At 40.2% G+C, this 16440-nt stretch overlaps 1 protein-coding gene across 1 annotated transcript in view; it reads right to left on the bottom strand.

The window, feature by feature from the left end:
- LOC144755621 (uncharacterized) overlaps window positions 1-16440 on the bottom strand; it is a 589384-nt gene that overhangs the window by 355627 nt on the left and 217317 nt on the right. Inside the window, exons 4-5 of the mRNA XM_078644742.1 lie at window positions 7544-7579; window positions 5215-5250 (exon numbers count right to left, since the gene is read on the bottom strand). Coding sequence (XP_078500868.1) covers window positions 5215-5250; window positions 7544-7579 — 72 coding nt within the window. The remainder of the gene's footprint in view (window positions 1-5214; window positions 5251-7543; window positions 7580-16440) is intronic.

Genomic DNA, 16440 nt, shown 5'->3' with positions numbered 1-16440 from the left:
CTAAAGAACATATAGGACTAGTTCTGTATATTATAATAGTACTATCCTATATATTCTTAAGTGAGTATGTGATTTGTTAGCGGAACAGTGTGCGACCTCAAAGCACTATGACAGAACGTTCCTGAATTCTACAGAATACAAATTTGAAAAATAATAATGCATACATTTGTATGTAATATGAAGTCACTTGTATTTAAATGTCTTTTACTTTTTCTCCTGACCTCAGATAATGTAGTGCGGGAGTGTTTGTTGTAGCACTTATATTCTACTTTATCTAAAAGTAACTGATGCCTTCTTACATTATCAAGAATATGGGGCAACACTTCTACAAACTATAGCAGAAAAAAGGAGGGTATGGCCACGCTTAACTGATATTTTCCATTTTTTATTGTCACCCCTTTCATATATACAGCATCAGTTTCTGAAGTAAGTTTATTTGTATTTGCTAAATAAAAACTGTTTCAAACCTAGACTGAAATTTTTGCTGCGCAACCACACCTCCCCATCAGAAAAGTAAACACCACATTATAAGTAAATAGTGCTCCTGGGAAGTATCCCACGCGCAAACTTGATAAAAAAAAACACCGCAAGACACTGTCATTTTTCCGCCGTGATTTGTACACCACACGGCAATTATATAAATGGCCCTTAAAACATATAAAAACAATTTTTACCTTCATAATCCCTGTCCACTACCTTGTGACCACTGTACAGAGTTAATAGTGTTCCTAACCTCCCCTCTACTACTTTTTTGTCCCATACTCCTTTGGAAGTGCGTCACAAAATCACTGACATCAGTGAACCGTTCCCACCCAATAAGGAGCAAACTTGTGCTCGAAACACTTTAGCCAATAAAATGTCCATGTTGTTCCGCAGAGGAGGTAGGAATGACTGCCAAAACTTCTACTTTTAATGCTTCATAGCCAATTATAATTAACCTTCGTAAGGTCCCGCTTGGAACACGTTACCCAATGAAATGTCCCTAATACTCCGCGAAGAGGGAAGGAATCGCTGACAACACTTCTACTTTCAACAGTTTACAGCCAATCAACATTAAGCTTGGGAAAGTCCTCCTTGGAGCACGTCAGCAAATCAGATGTCCCTCCTTCTCCACAGAGCGAAAGTGAATGGCTGGCAACACTTCTATTTTCAATAGTTCGCAACCAACCAACATAAAGCTCAGAAAAGTCCTCCTTACAACATGTAAGCCGATTAGATGTCCTTGTTACTCTCCCGAGCAGAATTGAATTGCAGTAAACACTTCTACTTTCAATAGTTCGCACCCAATGAACATTAAGCTTGCTGTTGGAACACCTTAGCCAATTAAATGTTACATTTATTCCACGCACACATACAGAACACCTCGTCCTACAAATTAATAAATTTCCTGTAACAAAGTGACTATACCCGTAACAAAAGTGAACACTGCCTTATAAATAAACATTATTCCACATTATATTAAAGAAAAGCCGCAATAAGCCGCATTGTTGTTTTCACGATATAATTTCCACAGCCTACTGCACCCCCCTCGCAACATGAGTGAAGCCCCAGGACTGTGGGGGCACCAGCGAACCCCTGCTATTATTTTTATTATATCTTCCACTGACTTCTTCTACGACTAATGGTTCCTATGCAAAAAAAGTAAAACTCCAGCACAGTAACTGTTTTGATTACCAACATAGTGTGGTGAACTTCTAACCTCTGTGCTCACTGAACTGTTCCATGCACTGTTACTATGGTAACAGGCAGCAGGCAGTTTGGGGGTAGGGTTGAAAAGTACTGGCTGTAAATACCCAGGATCCTTTACATAACAGAAAGGAAAGCAAAGTAAGACAAAACACTGTGTAGCAGATTTACAAGCCCCTTGAGCCACTTTCGCTTCACTTTTCCCATCTTAAAAATGATGCAACAATAATGCAAGGAACTTGTAAATCTGACCCTATGCACATTACGAGCAAAAGAAGTATACAACTCTCTCAGTTCTTTATCGATTACAATTAGACAGTGTTGCTTCACGATTCACAATGCACTTCAATAAATACTTCATGCCTATTTAAATGGGAGACGGGATTGTCGACATTAGAAAACTTACAAACACAGCGTTAAAATTGTCATCGCTTTAATGGCAGCAAATACAACACAAAATCCTTTGTTATCTTACCCTAAGATTTTTCCAACATTGATGTTTGCTAAGCAAGAGTGAAAGCTAACCCCCGGGGCTATAAAATAAATGTTGCCTACCCCCGGGACACTGCTGTTTCCTATGAGTGGGCGGGAGTCTCGCGGCTCCCGCCCTCCCATTGCTAAGTTGGTTTGGATTTTGAAAGAGAGAGCAGGGAAACCTATTCTTCCTTTCAAAATCCAAACTAGATTGCTTTTCCACATACATGTTAGCATCTCCCCATGTGGAAAAGCAATGCTGGCTCCCGAAGGACGCGGGGAACCGGCGGGACCGCGAGGGCATTTTGGCTCCCCCCAAGGTCCCCAATATTTTTTATAAGACCCGGGAGATGGGGTCCCCGGGGATATTAGAAATTACTGATAGGGGCTATTTTTTTACGGTAAAATTAGAAGTTGCACAGCACTCAGTGCGGCCCCCTGGTTTTCACGTGCTGGATGCACGACTCATAATCTGTAGGGTACATGACTCCAGCGCCTTTCGTGCACAACTTCTACGCGTTTTGGAGCTTGCATTGCTTTTCCACATTGGGAGCTACTAACATGCAGCTACCCATGTGGAAAAGCAATCTGGTTTAGTTTTTGAAATAGAGAGAGAATGAACAGATTTCCTTGCTATGGGAAGGCGGTATGAGCACCCCAGGACACTGCAGGAGCTGGCCCTCCCACAATACATAAAGCCCCGGGGAGTGGTGGTCCCCGGGGCTTTGGAGACCTTGCAGCCCCCCAGTAATTTTTTTTGTAGCCTTGGGGGGTGACGGGGCCCTCAAGTGCTCCAGGAGGGGGGCCACGCAGTCCCCCTCCCACAATACATAAAGCCCTGGGGGGTGGTGGTCCCCGGGGCTTTGGGGACCTTGGACCCCTCCCCCCACCATTTTTTTGTAGTCAGGGGGGGTGACGATCCTCGGGGCTGGGGGGCCCCTCTGGGCCCCCATAACATTTAATAATTTTGCCCCTGGCATTTAACCCCCCGGGCTAATTATAAAAAAAGCTCTGTTTTATTTTTTTATTTTTTTTATTGCACAGTCCGCACACCCTATATATATATATAAATATCTATATTTATATATATATATATATGACAGCTGCTCGCTTACGTTTTCATTGCCTTTCCGCCAACAAACGAGAGTGGACCCGAGATAAGTGCCATTTTTGTTCATTCACCGCTGGGCAAGTCTCGCCATTACGCGTTTCGGCAGTCGCCTGCCTTGATCACATGACAGCGTATGAGATTAAAATCACCAAATTTAAAGTGCTAGTGCAGTCAGAGTCATAAGTGAAAATGGAAAAAATACTTTCATCTCAGTATTTTACATATTAAATCAGCGTCACTGTTGTTATTGTTTGCTTAAATGCAGTTTCACAATTCCTTCAAGATAATACTTGTTAATGCATTGCTTAAAATACCAAACCTTGGTCACACATTGTTTGCATAAATGCAATTAAAAAAACAGTGAACATTCATCCATTTCACATTTACATTATCCGACAAATCTAAACTAATATGTGATTATACCATCTTTTGAAACTGATATTACCTAAGTGTTGTATTAAATAATAAAAAATAATAATATTTAAAGAGATAATAAAAAGTGCTAGTGTTTAAAAACAAAACATTTGTATTTTCTGAAGTTTCCATGTCCAGTACTTATGGACTCCATTTGTATTGACATAATGTCTTTGAACTTACCATTGGAGCTCCTCGGTACTACTACGGACATTGAGTGCAAATATTGGCATGTGCAAATAAGCAAGTATATTTGGAGAGATTAGTAGATTCAATACACAATTGATTCCCATGGTTGTAAACATAGACATACACAACTCAATTGTTAAAATCACCCACTATTATTAAAATCCCATAAAACTGCTATATAGGCTGTCTATATTATATGGATTGAATATCCATGCACCTAAAATTCCATGAAGAAATGTAAATGTTTTCATTGTAAGTCCTGTCTTGATAATAAGAAACACACAGACGACATCAGGCGCCAACTAGACAACGGCAAAACATCAGCCCTCATCCTCCTGGACCTTGGTGGGGGGTACTGTCAGGATTACCTTGCCCTGGCCCAGAATAAAGCAGTGCCCTTCTAGGTGTAATTCTAGATTTAAAAGATTCCCTCTGACTCACCTCTCAGGCAGTGTCTCTCTATCTCACAGGATTTCCAGCAGAAGCAGGGCTGGCAGCCTTATGTAAGTGGGAGGCGGTATTACAAGATGGTGGCTTGCAGTTTGGAGACTTTTAGGTTAGCTCTCTAGATATTTTAGGCTGAGGAGAAGTGTTTTGATAACGTGCTCGCCCATCTGGAGTTCAGCGCACTTCAACCGCCGATTCTGAGGAAGTAGCAGCATAGTTTTCCTGCGCAGCCTTTCTCAGTCCGGAATGCGCAGTGGAGATTAGCGTTTCAGTTCGTTTCAAGTGAACCAGTTATTTTAGCACCACAGTGCAGAAGGGAAAATTCTTGTTGGCAGTTGTGAACCTAATTGAAGACTTTTCAAGTAAGTGGAACTACTCTCTAATATCCAGTCAGTCTTCATGATTTCAAGACAGCAGTTTGTTTTCTCAGAGGCTGTATTTATTTTGTCACATTTCTAGCATTGAGCTATAGGTAGTAAACATTCAGGTGCTCCACTCGTAGAGGGTGTACTCTTGAGGAACCTTTTTTTAAATTATTGAGCTCAATACTAGATTAAAGACTTTTCAAGAAGCTTCATTTTCAGTGAGGCAAATTTATGGTGACATCCCAGCCGGACAGTCAGCATCACAGAACTTCAAGGCAATACTTTCAGGGACTTTATGTAAATATAGGTATCTATATATCTATATAACTACATATCTATTCCAAAAATCCCAAAGTAACGGTGCTCTCAGATCACACAAATAACGCCACTCCGCTATATATCTATATCTATATCTATATTTATCTATCTATCTATCTATATATCTATCTATCTATCTATATCTATCTACCTATATATATATATATCTCTTCTCTCTCTCTATATATATATGTATATATGTGTACTTACCATCAGCAGAACTTTTCCAGCCATCTTCGTCAAAACCTAAAAGAACAGGATATTAGAAAGACTCTGCAAGAATTTACATATATTTATAAAGTCAATTATTATATCAGAGAGCGGCTACACCACTGTTAAGTACAGGTACAGGATTTGATAGAGAGAGAGAATTTGAGTTCTTCGGTGGGGGGTCCAGGTTTTGAGTTAGTAATGTTGTCTTTGTAATTTCAGATGCTTGTGAAGAACCTCGCTAGGAGCCCAGTGAGGAAGAGGCATAGCAGTGGCAGTCTCTCTGTTTTCTCATTACCAAACCCCTTACCCCCTCTACCCTACTCAGGGATAATATAGTCCGCAGACAGTGGAGTTTGTGATTTTGGTAAATATCATCTGCTCCTGTGGAAGCAAAGTTCTCAGGTTCGTGGTACTTGACAGATTGAAGTGCCCTTAACAAAAGCACTTCCACCCGGTCAGAATGGCTGAAGGGTTAGATGTTAAGGCATTAGCGTCAGATCTTGAAGGTTTACATAAACAGTTATGTGAAACTATGGAGGAAAACAAGGCTCTCAGAGATGAGATGATGAAATCCAGTCAGGAAACCAGTTATCTAAGGCAGAGAGTTGATGAGTTGGTGGGTGGATCCCATTCCCAGTCCAAGGAACAAAAATCCCAGCAATTTTCTCCTTCCCCATCAGTTGCTGAGTTAACTACACAGGTGATACACGCCATTTCCCCCACAGTTCCTCTCGCAGCCACAGAAAGATTTAGCGTGATCCCCATAAGGCTCAATTTTTTCTTACTCAGTGCTCCCTGCATTTTTTATGTAGGACCATAAATTTCAAAGAAGACCAGTCCAAGATAGCCTTCATTTTGTCTTACCTGAGTGGAGATGCCGCAGCTTGTTCTATGCCTCTGATGAATAGTAACAATCACATCCTTTATGATTTTGAAAGACATAACATTTTGTTTCTGTGCATTTTTGACTAACGTACTATCTCCCAAACTACAGATAATGATTTTTTTAGACCTCAAGCAAGGAAACCGTGTGTGAATTGAGTATCTTGCGCAATTTAACAAACTTATAGTTGAAACCTACTGGCCTGCAGCCAAAAGAGCTGCCATTTTCTACAGAGGACTCAAGGACGAATTAAAGGATGGTTTGGCTCAGATTCCCAAGAGACCCACAGATGTTTCTGAATTAATCAATCAGGTTTTACAAATCGATCAACGACAAAATGAGAGAAAGACTGAACGTCGGAAGGATGTAAGGCATTTTCCTCCTCGCTTCAATAGAGTTAAATCAGACTTGGTAAAACACAGTGAAGCCTCGTCAAGTGAAGAACCTATGCAAATAGGCACGGTCCGAGGGCCTTTGACAGAATAAAGCAGTGCCCTTCTAGGTGTAATTCTAGATTTAAAAGATTCCCTCTGACTCACCTCTCAGGCAGTGTCTCTCTATCTCACAGGATTTCCAGCAGAAGCAGGGCTGGCAGACTTATGTAAGTGGGAGGCGGTATTACAAGATGGTGGCTTGCAGTTTGGAGACTTTTAGGTTAGCTCTCTAGATATTTTAGGCTGAGGAGAAGTATTTTGATAACGTGCTCGCCCATCTGGAGTTCAGCGCACTTCAACCGCCGATTCTGAGGAAGTAGCAGCATAGTTTTCCTGCGCAGCCTTTCTCAGTCCGGAATGCGCAGTGGAGATTAGCGTTTCAGTTCGTTTCAAGTGAACCAGTTATTTTAGCACCACAGTGCAGAAGGGAAAATTCTTGTTGGCAGTTGTGAACCTAATTGAAGACTTTTCAAGTAAGTGGAACTACTCTCTAATATCCAGTCAGTCTTCATGATTTCAAGACTGCAGTTTGTTTTCTCAGAGGCTGTATTTATTTTGTCACATTTCTAGCATTGAGCTATAGGTAGTAAACATTCAGGTGCTCCACTCGTAGAGGGTGTACTCTTGAGGAACCTTTTTTTAAATTATTGAGCTCAATACTAGATTAAAGACTTTTCAAGAAGCTTCATTTTCAGTGAGGCAAATTTATGGTGACATCCCAGCCGGACAGTCAGCATCACAGAACGTCAAGGCAATACTATTTAGGGACTTTATGTAAATATAGGTATCTATATATCTATATAACTACATATCTATTCCAAAAATCCCAAAGTAACGGTGCTCTCAGATCACACAAATAACGCCACTCCGCTATATATCTATATCTATATCTATATTTATCTATCTATCTATCTATATATCTATCTATCTATCTATATCTATCTACCTATATATATATATATATATATCTTCTCTCTCTCTATATATATATGTATATATGTGTACTTACCATCAGCAGAACTTTTCCAGCCATCTTCGTCAAAACCTAAAAGAACAGGATATTAGAAAGACTCTGCAAGAATTTACATATATTTATAAAGTCAATTATTATATCAGAGAGCGGCTACACCACTGTTAAGTACAGGTACAGGATTTGATAGAGAGAGAGAATTTGAGTTCTTCGGTGGGGGGTCCAGGTTTTGAGTTAGTAATGTTGTCTTTGTAATTTCAGATGCTTGTGAAGAACCTCGCTAGGAGCCCAGTGAGGAAGAGGCATAGCAGTGGCAGTCTCTCTGTTTTCTCATTACCAAACCCCTTACCCCCTCTACCCTACTCATGGATAATATAGTCCGCAGACAGTGGAGTTTGTGATTTTGGTAAATATCATCTGCTCCTGTGGAAGCCAAGTTCTCAGGTTCGTGGTACTTGACAGATTGAAGTGCCCTTAACAAAAGCACTTCCACCCGGTCAGAATGGCTGAAGGGTTAGATGTTAAGGCATTAGCGTCAGATCTTGAAGGTTTACATAAACAGTTATGTGAAACTATGGAGGAAAACAAGGCTCTCAGAGATGAGATGATGAAATCCAGTCAGGAAACCAGTTATCTAAGGCAGAGAGTTGATGAGTTGGTGGGTGGATCCCATTCCCAGTCCAAGGAACAAAAATCCCAGCAATTTTCTCCTTCCCCATCAGTTGCTGAGTTAACTACACAGGTGATACACGCCATTTCCCCCACAGTTCCTCTCGCAGCCACAGAAAGATTTAGCGTGATCCCCATAAGGCTCAATTTTTTCTTACTCAGTGCTCCCTGCATTTTTTATGTAGGACCATAAATTTCAAAGAAGACCAGTCCAAGATAGCCTTCATTTTGTCTTACCTGAGTGGAGATGCCGCAGCTTGTTCTATGCCTCTGATGAATAGTAACAATCACTTCCTTTATGATTTTGAAAGACATAAAATTTCGTTTCTGTGCATTTTTGACCAACTACAGATAATAAACGTTTAGACCTCAAGCAAGGAAACCGTGAGTGAATTGAGTATCTTGCGTAATTTAACAAACTTATAGTTGAAACCTACTGGCCTGCAGCCAAAAGAGCTGCCATTTTCTACAGAGGACTCAAGGATGAATTAAAGTATTGTTTGGCTCAGATACCCAAGAGACCCACAGAAGTTTGACAAAGGGAGAGAGAGAGACGCGAAGAAATGGGAAGCTTTGTATGTATTGTGGAAGCTCTGGGCGTTTTGTTAAAGAGTGTCCAAAGAAGCCAAAGAACACTTCTTGGGTAAAAGACAGCCCTCGCCAGTAGGAGGAGTTGCTCTGGCGAGTGCCGAAGATAAGTCAAATCCTGATTCCCAAATGGACGCCAATACTATACAATCCTCTCCCCCCCCCCATTTAATCATTTCCAGCTTAATCAAATTTGGAAAGTCAGAAGTGGATAAGGTCTTCGCCATAATCGATTCTGGGGCGACTGGGAATTTTTGCAATATTAAATTTGCCAAGTTGCTGGGAATTCACTTTTTAAGAAAGAAAAGCCAGAACCAGTCCGACCTGTGGATGGGACCAACCTATCTTCCGGACCCATTACTTATGACACCGAGGAGATTTTATTAATTGGACCTGGTCTACATCGAAGTTTTTTTAATATAGCCTAATTGATGCCCCTCAATTTTATCTCATTCTTGGTTTGCCTTGACTAACCAAACACAACCCAAGGATTGATTGGGCCAAAAGAACTGTTGAGTTGAACTCCGAATATTGTGAACATCATTGCTATGATTTCAGTATCCCAGATCGTCAACCTTCGTCTTCGTCCCTGTCGGTGAAGCAGTGTCATGTGATTGGTACTGTTGAAGCCCAAGAGATTCCCAGAGAATATCGAAATTTGGTTTCAGTCTCTGATGAGCAGGTGGCCGAGAAATGACCTCCACATCAGGAGTATGATTGCAAGTTTGAATTGGAACCCGGTGCCTCGTTACTTTGCAGTAGAATCTATGCCCTCTCAGAAGCCAAGAACTCACATCTGAAGGAATACTTGGACCACTATTTGTCCAACGGCTTCATTAGACCTTCTCAGTCTCCTGTCTCCTCACCGCAGTTTTTTTATTCCTAAGAAGGATGGGAAACTTCGGCCGTGCATTGACTACGAGCCTTATATCTGGTCACCAAAAAGAACCGTTACCCTCTGCCCCTGATTTCATAACACTTGGATCAGGTAAAGGAAGCCCGAATATACACATTAGATCTCAGAGGGGCCAACTATCTGGTGAGAATGGCAGAGGGCGACGAGTGGAAGATGGCATTCTGCACTCATTATGGCCTTATTGAATATCAGGTAATGCCATTCGGTTTGTGCAATGCGCCTGCTGCTTTCCAGAATTTTGTCAACGACATACTTAGAGATTTTTGGAACATTTTGCAGTGGTGTATATTGATGATATACTCATATTTTCTGCAAATATGGAAGAACATGTGCTGCATGTATGAGCAATCTTGGAGAACCTGTTGAATCATCAACTCTTCGTGAAGTTGGAAAAGTGTCAATTTCGTACCAACACAGTGGAATTTTTGGGTTTCGTTCTGTCTCCAGAAGGAGTATCTACAGATGAACCAAAGGTGAGAGCGATTAAAGATTGGCCTGCTCCCCAAAACGTAAAACAAAGACAATGTTTTCTCGGATTTGCCAATTTTACAGGCGCTTCATACTCAATTTTTCTGAAAAGGTTAGCCCACTTACTTGTCTTTTGAAAAAGAAGGAACAGTTTATTTGGAGTCCTGAAACTGAGAAGGCTATTCAGTTACTGAAAGAAAACTTTACAACTGCTCGGTTCTTTTGCATCCAAATACTGAAGAACCATTTTTTGTGGAAGCAGATGCTTCTAACTTACCCATCAGAGGAATTCTGTTTCAGAGACACAAGCAAACTGGTCAGCTCCACCGTGTTGCCTATCAATCTAGGAAAAATAATGGCTGCAGAAATAAACTATTCCATTGCAGATAAAGAATTGTTGGCAGTAAAGGATACCTTCCAGGCGTGGAAGCACTATCTCCTGGGAGCTAAACACAAAACTGCAGTTTTTACTGACCATAGGATTTTGCAGTTTTTAAAGTCAGCTCGAACCCTTACCCCCAGACAATTGAGGTGGTCCCTCTTCTTCGTGGATTACAATTTTGTGTTGACCTACAAACCTGGATCAGCTAATGGGAAGGCAGACGGATTGTCTCGCCTAAATACAGGTGAAGCACAGGAGGTCCCTATAGAGGAGTTGATTATTCCAGAAGAAAAGATCATTGGAACCATCTCTTTCACAGATTTGGAGAACAAACTCAAGACGGCCCTTTCTGACGATGAAATGAAAGAATGGGTATAAATGGGTAATGAAAGAGAAATGAAGAATGGAAACCATATTTTCAAGGAAAACTCTTAGTTTCAAGTGAGAATTGCACAAAGAGGTCATTCAGCTTTGTCACGATAATCCAATGGCAGGTGACAAAGGAGTTACAAAGACTGTGGAGTTGATAAGATGAGACTTCTAGTGGACAGAGATTGACGCTCAGGTGAGACAATATGTGTCATCTTGCAAGCAATGTGTCAAAGGAAAGGTCATCAGACAAGCCCCACAATGTTTGCTTATGCCAATACCAGTAGCCCCATATTCTAGGCATACAGATTCCATGGGTTTCATTGTAGATTTACATTCCAGTCAGGGCTATTCTTCCACATGGGTGGTAGTTGATCACTTTTCTAAAATGAGTCATTTTGTCCTGCTCAAATCCATCCCAAATGCTAGACAGTTGGCCACATTATTCTCGCAATACATTGTCAAGACACATGGAATTCCAAAGGTGGTTATTTCCGATTGAGACCCACAGTTCATCTCCCATTTTTGGAGGGCTCTTTTTAAGAGGTTGGGAGTTGATTCTCGGTTGTCTACCTGTTTCCACCCTGAAAGTGACGGTCAAACCGAGAGGGTGAATCAAGATCTGGAGCAATATTTGCACCTATATCTAAAGGACCAAGAGGGTGACTGGCCTACCTTGATATGGGCGTCCGAGTTCGCCTATAACAATGCGGTTAATTCTTCCACAGGTTATTCTCCCTTCTTCCTGAATTCTGGCAGGCATCCAGACATGTCAGTAGGAAAAGTTGAGAATGAGGTACCAGTGGTGGAGGTTGTAGTCAGAGATTTACAAAAGGCCTATCAGATAGCCACCAATAATTTGGTAAAAGCAAAAGGTTCTTTAAAGAAGCAGGCCGATAAGAGGAGGAGAGAAAATTCTGTTCATGAGCCTGGAGATAAGGTTTGGATCTCTACACGCAATATGCGTTTGAAAAGGAATATGAAATTCCAGCCTCCATTTATTGGCCCTTTTGAGGTGGAAAAGATGGTAAACTCAGTGAGTTTTAAAATAAAGCTTTCCAGTCAGTTAAGAATTCATCCAGTTTTCAATGTATCATTGGTTAAAAGACATCCTCCAGAGTTAAGAAAAGATCTGCCACCAGCCCCAATCCAATTGCAATCAGAAGAAGAATATGAAGTCAAACGAATTCTAGACTCAAAAAGAACCAAGGGAAAGCAATTCTACTTAGTGGATTGGAAAGGCTATGGTCCTGAGGAGAGGTCATCGGACCCAGTACTAATTTTCATCCCCCTCGTTCGATTCGTGAGTTTCACAGAACTAATCCCAATAAGCCCAAGGAGGGAGGAGAAGGGGCCTTGGTGGGGGGTACTTTCAGTATTGCCTTGCCCCGATCCAGAATAAAGCAGTGCCCTTCTAGGTGTCATTCTAGATTCAAAAGATTTCCTCTGACTCACCTTTCAGGCAGTGTCTCTCTATCTCACAGGATTTCCCACAGAAGCAGGGCTGGCCGACCCATGTAGGTGGGAGGCGGTATTCCAAGATGGCGGCTTGCCGTTTGGAGACCTGTAGGTTAGCTCTCTAGTGTTTTTAGGCTGAGGAGAAGTATTCTGATAACGCACTCGTGCATCTGGAGTTCAGCGCACTTCAACTGTCAATTCTGATGGAGTAGCAGCGTCTTTTTCCTGTGCAGCCTTTCTCAGTCAGGAATGCGCTGTGGAGATTAGCGTTTCAGTTTGTTTCAAGTCGTCAGTTCAGTCTGCATATTTTCAGAAGTTCCTACCCTTTTCCTTGTGGTGAATTTCCTGCTTCTCAGATATAATGAACACGTTATTTTAGCACCACAGTGCAGAAGGGAAATTTCTTGTTGGCAGTTGTGAACCTAATTGAAGACTTTTCAAGTAAGTGGAACTACTCTCTAATATCCAGTCAGTCTTCGTGATTTCAAGATGGCAGTTTGTTTTCTCAGAGATTGTATTAATATAGTCACCTTTCTAGCATTGAGCTATGGTTAGGTTATGTTCAGCTGCTCCACTCGTAGTGGGTGTACTCTTGAGGAACCTTTTTTTAATTATTCAGCTTGATACTATATTAAAGGCTTTTGAAGGAACTTTATTTTCAGTGAGGCATATTTATGGTGACATACCAGCTGGACAGTCAGCATCACAGAACTTCAAGGCAATACTTTCAGAGATTACATGTTCAAAAAAATAAATAAATATATACATACATATATATATATGTTTTTTTCAGGGAATATTAATATATATATATATATATATATATATATATATATATATATATATATATATATATATATATATATATATATTAATATTCCCTGAAAAAAACAGGTTTCATGAGTGTTATAGTTAGCTGGACATTTCACTTGTACAAAACCATAGAAATTCCTCCGTTATAGTTAGCTGTGCTAACTATAACTCGCGAGCCCGCAATGCACTGCTGATGATGTCACGTATTACATCATTCATGACATGGTCAGTGACATCACTGATGACATCTCAAATGACATCACTGATGACATCATCCAGTGAATGTGGTTTTGTTTGAAACAAAAATATCTATTATATATATACCAATCTGTATTGAAGATTGAGTGGATATGTAACTGTTGGGATGGAGGATTTAGTAGCTGTCTGACTGTTTGTTAAGTGAGTAACTAAATGCGTCTCACTAAATATATGGGTTAGTAACCAAACTATGTGAATGTGTGTATCACTGTCTCTGTTGTTGTATAACCTGCTGCATCAATTGGTCACTAACTACATGAGTGTCTATATTAGTTATTGATTAGTTGGCTGAGTATTTGTAAGGTAGACTGAGTGTATCTGTGGTTGGGTGTGGGAGTTGTAACTAAATGCATAGATGTATGAGTGGTTGATTGTCTAGGCATATAGGTTTAGGAGAGTTTATGGAAATAGTTGTTTGGGTGTCTGAGTGTGTTTATTTGTGTGTTGGTAAGTGAATATATGTGTCAGTGGTACATCTCCAATAAAGTAGAAAAATAAATGGCATTGTATGTGGGAGTTGGTGTATATAAATAAGTATACGTAAGAGTCAGTGATTGTTAGAGTAACTGTATGAATGAGTGTATAATTTTAATAGTGATTTTTTAACATAGTAACTGATTTACTATGTGTATGTATAAATCAGGTTTTGTGTGTATAACTGTGTAAGTGAGTAAATGTAAGGGTGATTCATTATTTTCATGAGTGAGTAGCATCACTGCATAACCGACTAGGAGGACTGCTGATGTGTCAATGTCTATATAGGTGTAGGAGTACATTTGATAGTGTTACCATTGATCAGTGACTGCATGTATAAGTGATTCTGTGGGTGAATGGACAGTTGTGTGTGTAGACTTAGGAATCAGTGAGTGTGTATGTAGTAACTGGTATGTGTGTCAATGCTTTCAAATATGGTACTCTATATTTTACAGTGAGTGATCAAAGGTTATACTAGTGTGTGATGAGGTGTACCGGATTGCCACGTGGATGATGTCATCAGTGATGTCATTTGCAATGTCATCCGTGATGTCATCTGTGATGTCACTGACCATGTAATGAATGATGTAATATCTGACATCATCAGCAGTGCATTGCGGGTGAGCGAGTTATAGTTAGCACAACTAACTATAACGGAGGAATTTCTATGGTTTTGTACGAGTGAAATGTCCAGCTAATTATAACACTCATGAAACCTATGTTTTTTTCAGTGAATTTCAAAGGTTTTTTAAATACTAATTTTTAAGTGCAATAGTAGTTATACCTATTTTTTTTGTACTGAATTTCTACAGTTTTTTAACTGTTTATTTATAAATATTTTATTTATTAAACAACATTATATATTTTTCTGAGAATTGCAAAAAAACCTAAAATACATTTAAAACTGAAATATTTTTAATTATTTCGTTTTTGTTGTATTTTAATATATTTATATATTTTTCTTTTTACATTTTTGTTTCAAAATTTTTTGGGGAGTTGTCCACCCAAAGCGTATCTATTGCAGCGTACCTATTGCAGCGGATCCGCTTATTCTAGCTGCCATTTCAGAAAAGTCATGAAGGATCCGCGTATGGTGAGCGACGAGTGCGTGTTTTTTTCAGTTACGTTATATACGTAGAGTGTTACGTGGTGTGCACAAACAGTATGCAACCGGTCCGCGACTCCTGCTCCCGCCCATTCACGACACATGCGTATTACGGTATGCAACGCTTGTGTGGTGGCGGGCCCCATGTGACGTCATATACGTGCTGGGGTGCGCGACTCCCGTGAAATTTTTTATGTTCTAAAATGATATGTACGTGTCTTTAATGTACATATTAGGGCAAAAGATTATCTAAGATATTAATTTAAAAAAAATTCTACTTGTAATAAACTTATTATTTTAAATATAATTTCGCAAAGTCGCGTTGGATGCGCGGATCCCATGTGAACTCAAAAAAAAAGATTTGAATGGTTCATAACATTTCCCACTGTAGCTATTGAAGGACCCCACCCATTTTAATGATTCTGTTTGGAGCAGTTGATGAGAGACATCTCTTCTTCTTCCAGAGCTGGTTTTGGAATTTTTTTGGTGTTTTTAAAGAATTGCATTGGAGAAATGGCATCTGGTTCGCAAGCTCCTCATCATTCTTCAGATGAAGATATCTTGGAGGAAGATCCACCCAAGCGGAGGCCTGAATCAGAGGTATGGAAATTTTTCACCTTTCCTGCCGGAGAAAAAAAGGTAAACGTAAGAAAAGTCACATGCTTGCTGTGTGACAGGGTCCTGTCGCAAGGCAGTAACAAGAAATACCCCTGTGGAACAGCGAGTATGTATAAACATCTGCGGACCATTCACCCAAAGAATCTGGCACGAGAAGAAATGAGGCGTGCAGCAAAAAATCCACCACCAGGCATTGCTAGCACCTCCGGAGCTTCCACTTCAGCACCACCAGTAGACATTCACCCAGAATTTGCTATTCTGCAGCAGTACTGCACTAAGTGCAAAACCATCATCTGTTATGGTGAACAGTCAGTGGAAGCTATTTGTGCAGCTCAACGGAACCACAAATGCAATTTTTGTTGTTGTTTTTGGAATGATGTTGAATTTCAAAAGCTAACTCTTCTTAGTTCCATTTTTGTTCAATTTTAAAAAAACACCGACAAAAAGTACAAAATTGTTTAAAAACTACAAAAAATAGAAAACAAAAAACAGAAGAAAAAAAAAGTTCAGAACTACTTTATCTGGTTAAAAAAGAACTATAATTGCATGGTAATGTCTGAAAGTTTGGTTGAATGTATGTGTAGAGCATGATTGACTGAAATAATGCATTAGTACTGTATGGTGAATGTATAGGGCAGATCTATGAGGGAGTGCTGCAGCGTGATACTGCAAGCCCTTTAGCTGCACCGCGCTGCGGCACTTCTGAAGCACAGGGATGTCACATATTTAAATGAATAGGTTGCAATTCTGTGCTCCCTCTGCACTTGCACGCAAACTGCAGCCATGCAGTGACGCAGGCAACCTTGCACCATGGTGCA

The sequence above is a fragment of the Lissotriton helveticus genome, chromosome 5_1 (assembly GCF_964261635.1).
Source record: "Lissotriton helveticus chromosome 5_1, aLisHel1.1, whole genome shotgun sequence".
NCBI lineage: Eukaryota > Metazoa > Chordata > Amphibia > Caudata > Salamandridae > Lissotriton > Lissotriton helveticus.
Note: the sequence above shows the minus strand (reverse complement) of the source record. Positions and strands in the feature narration are given on the sequence as shown.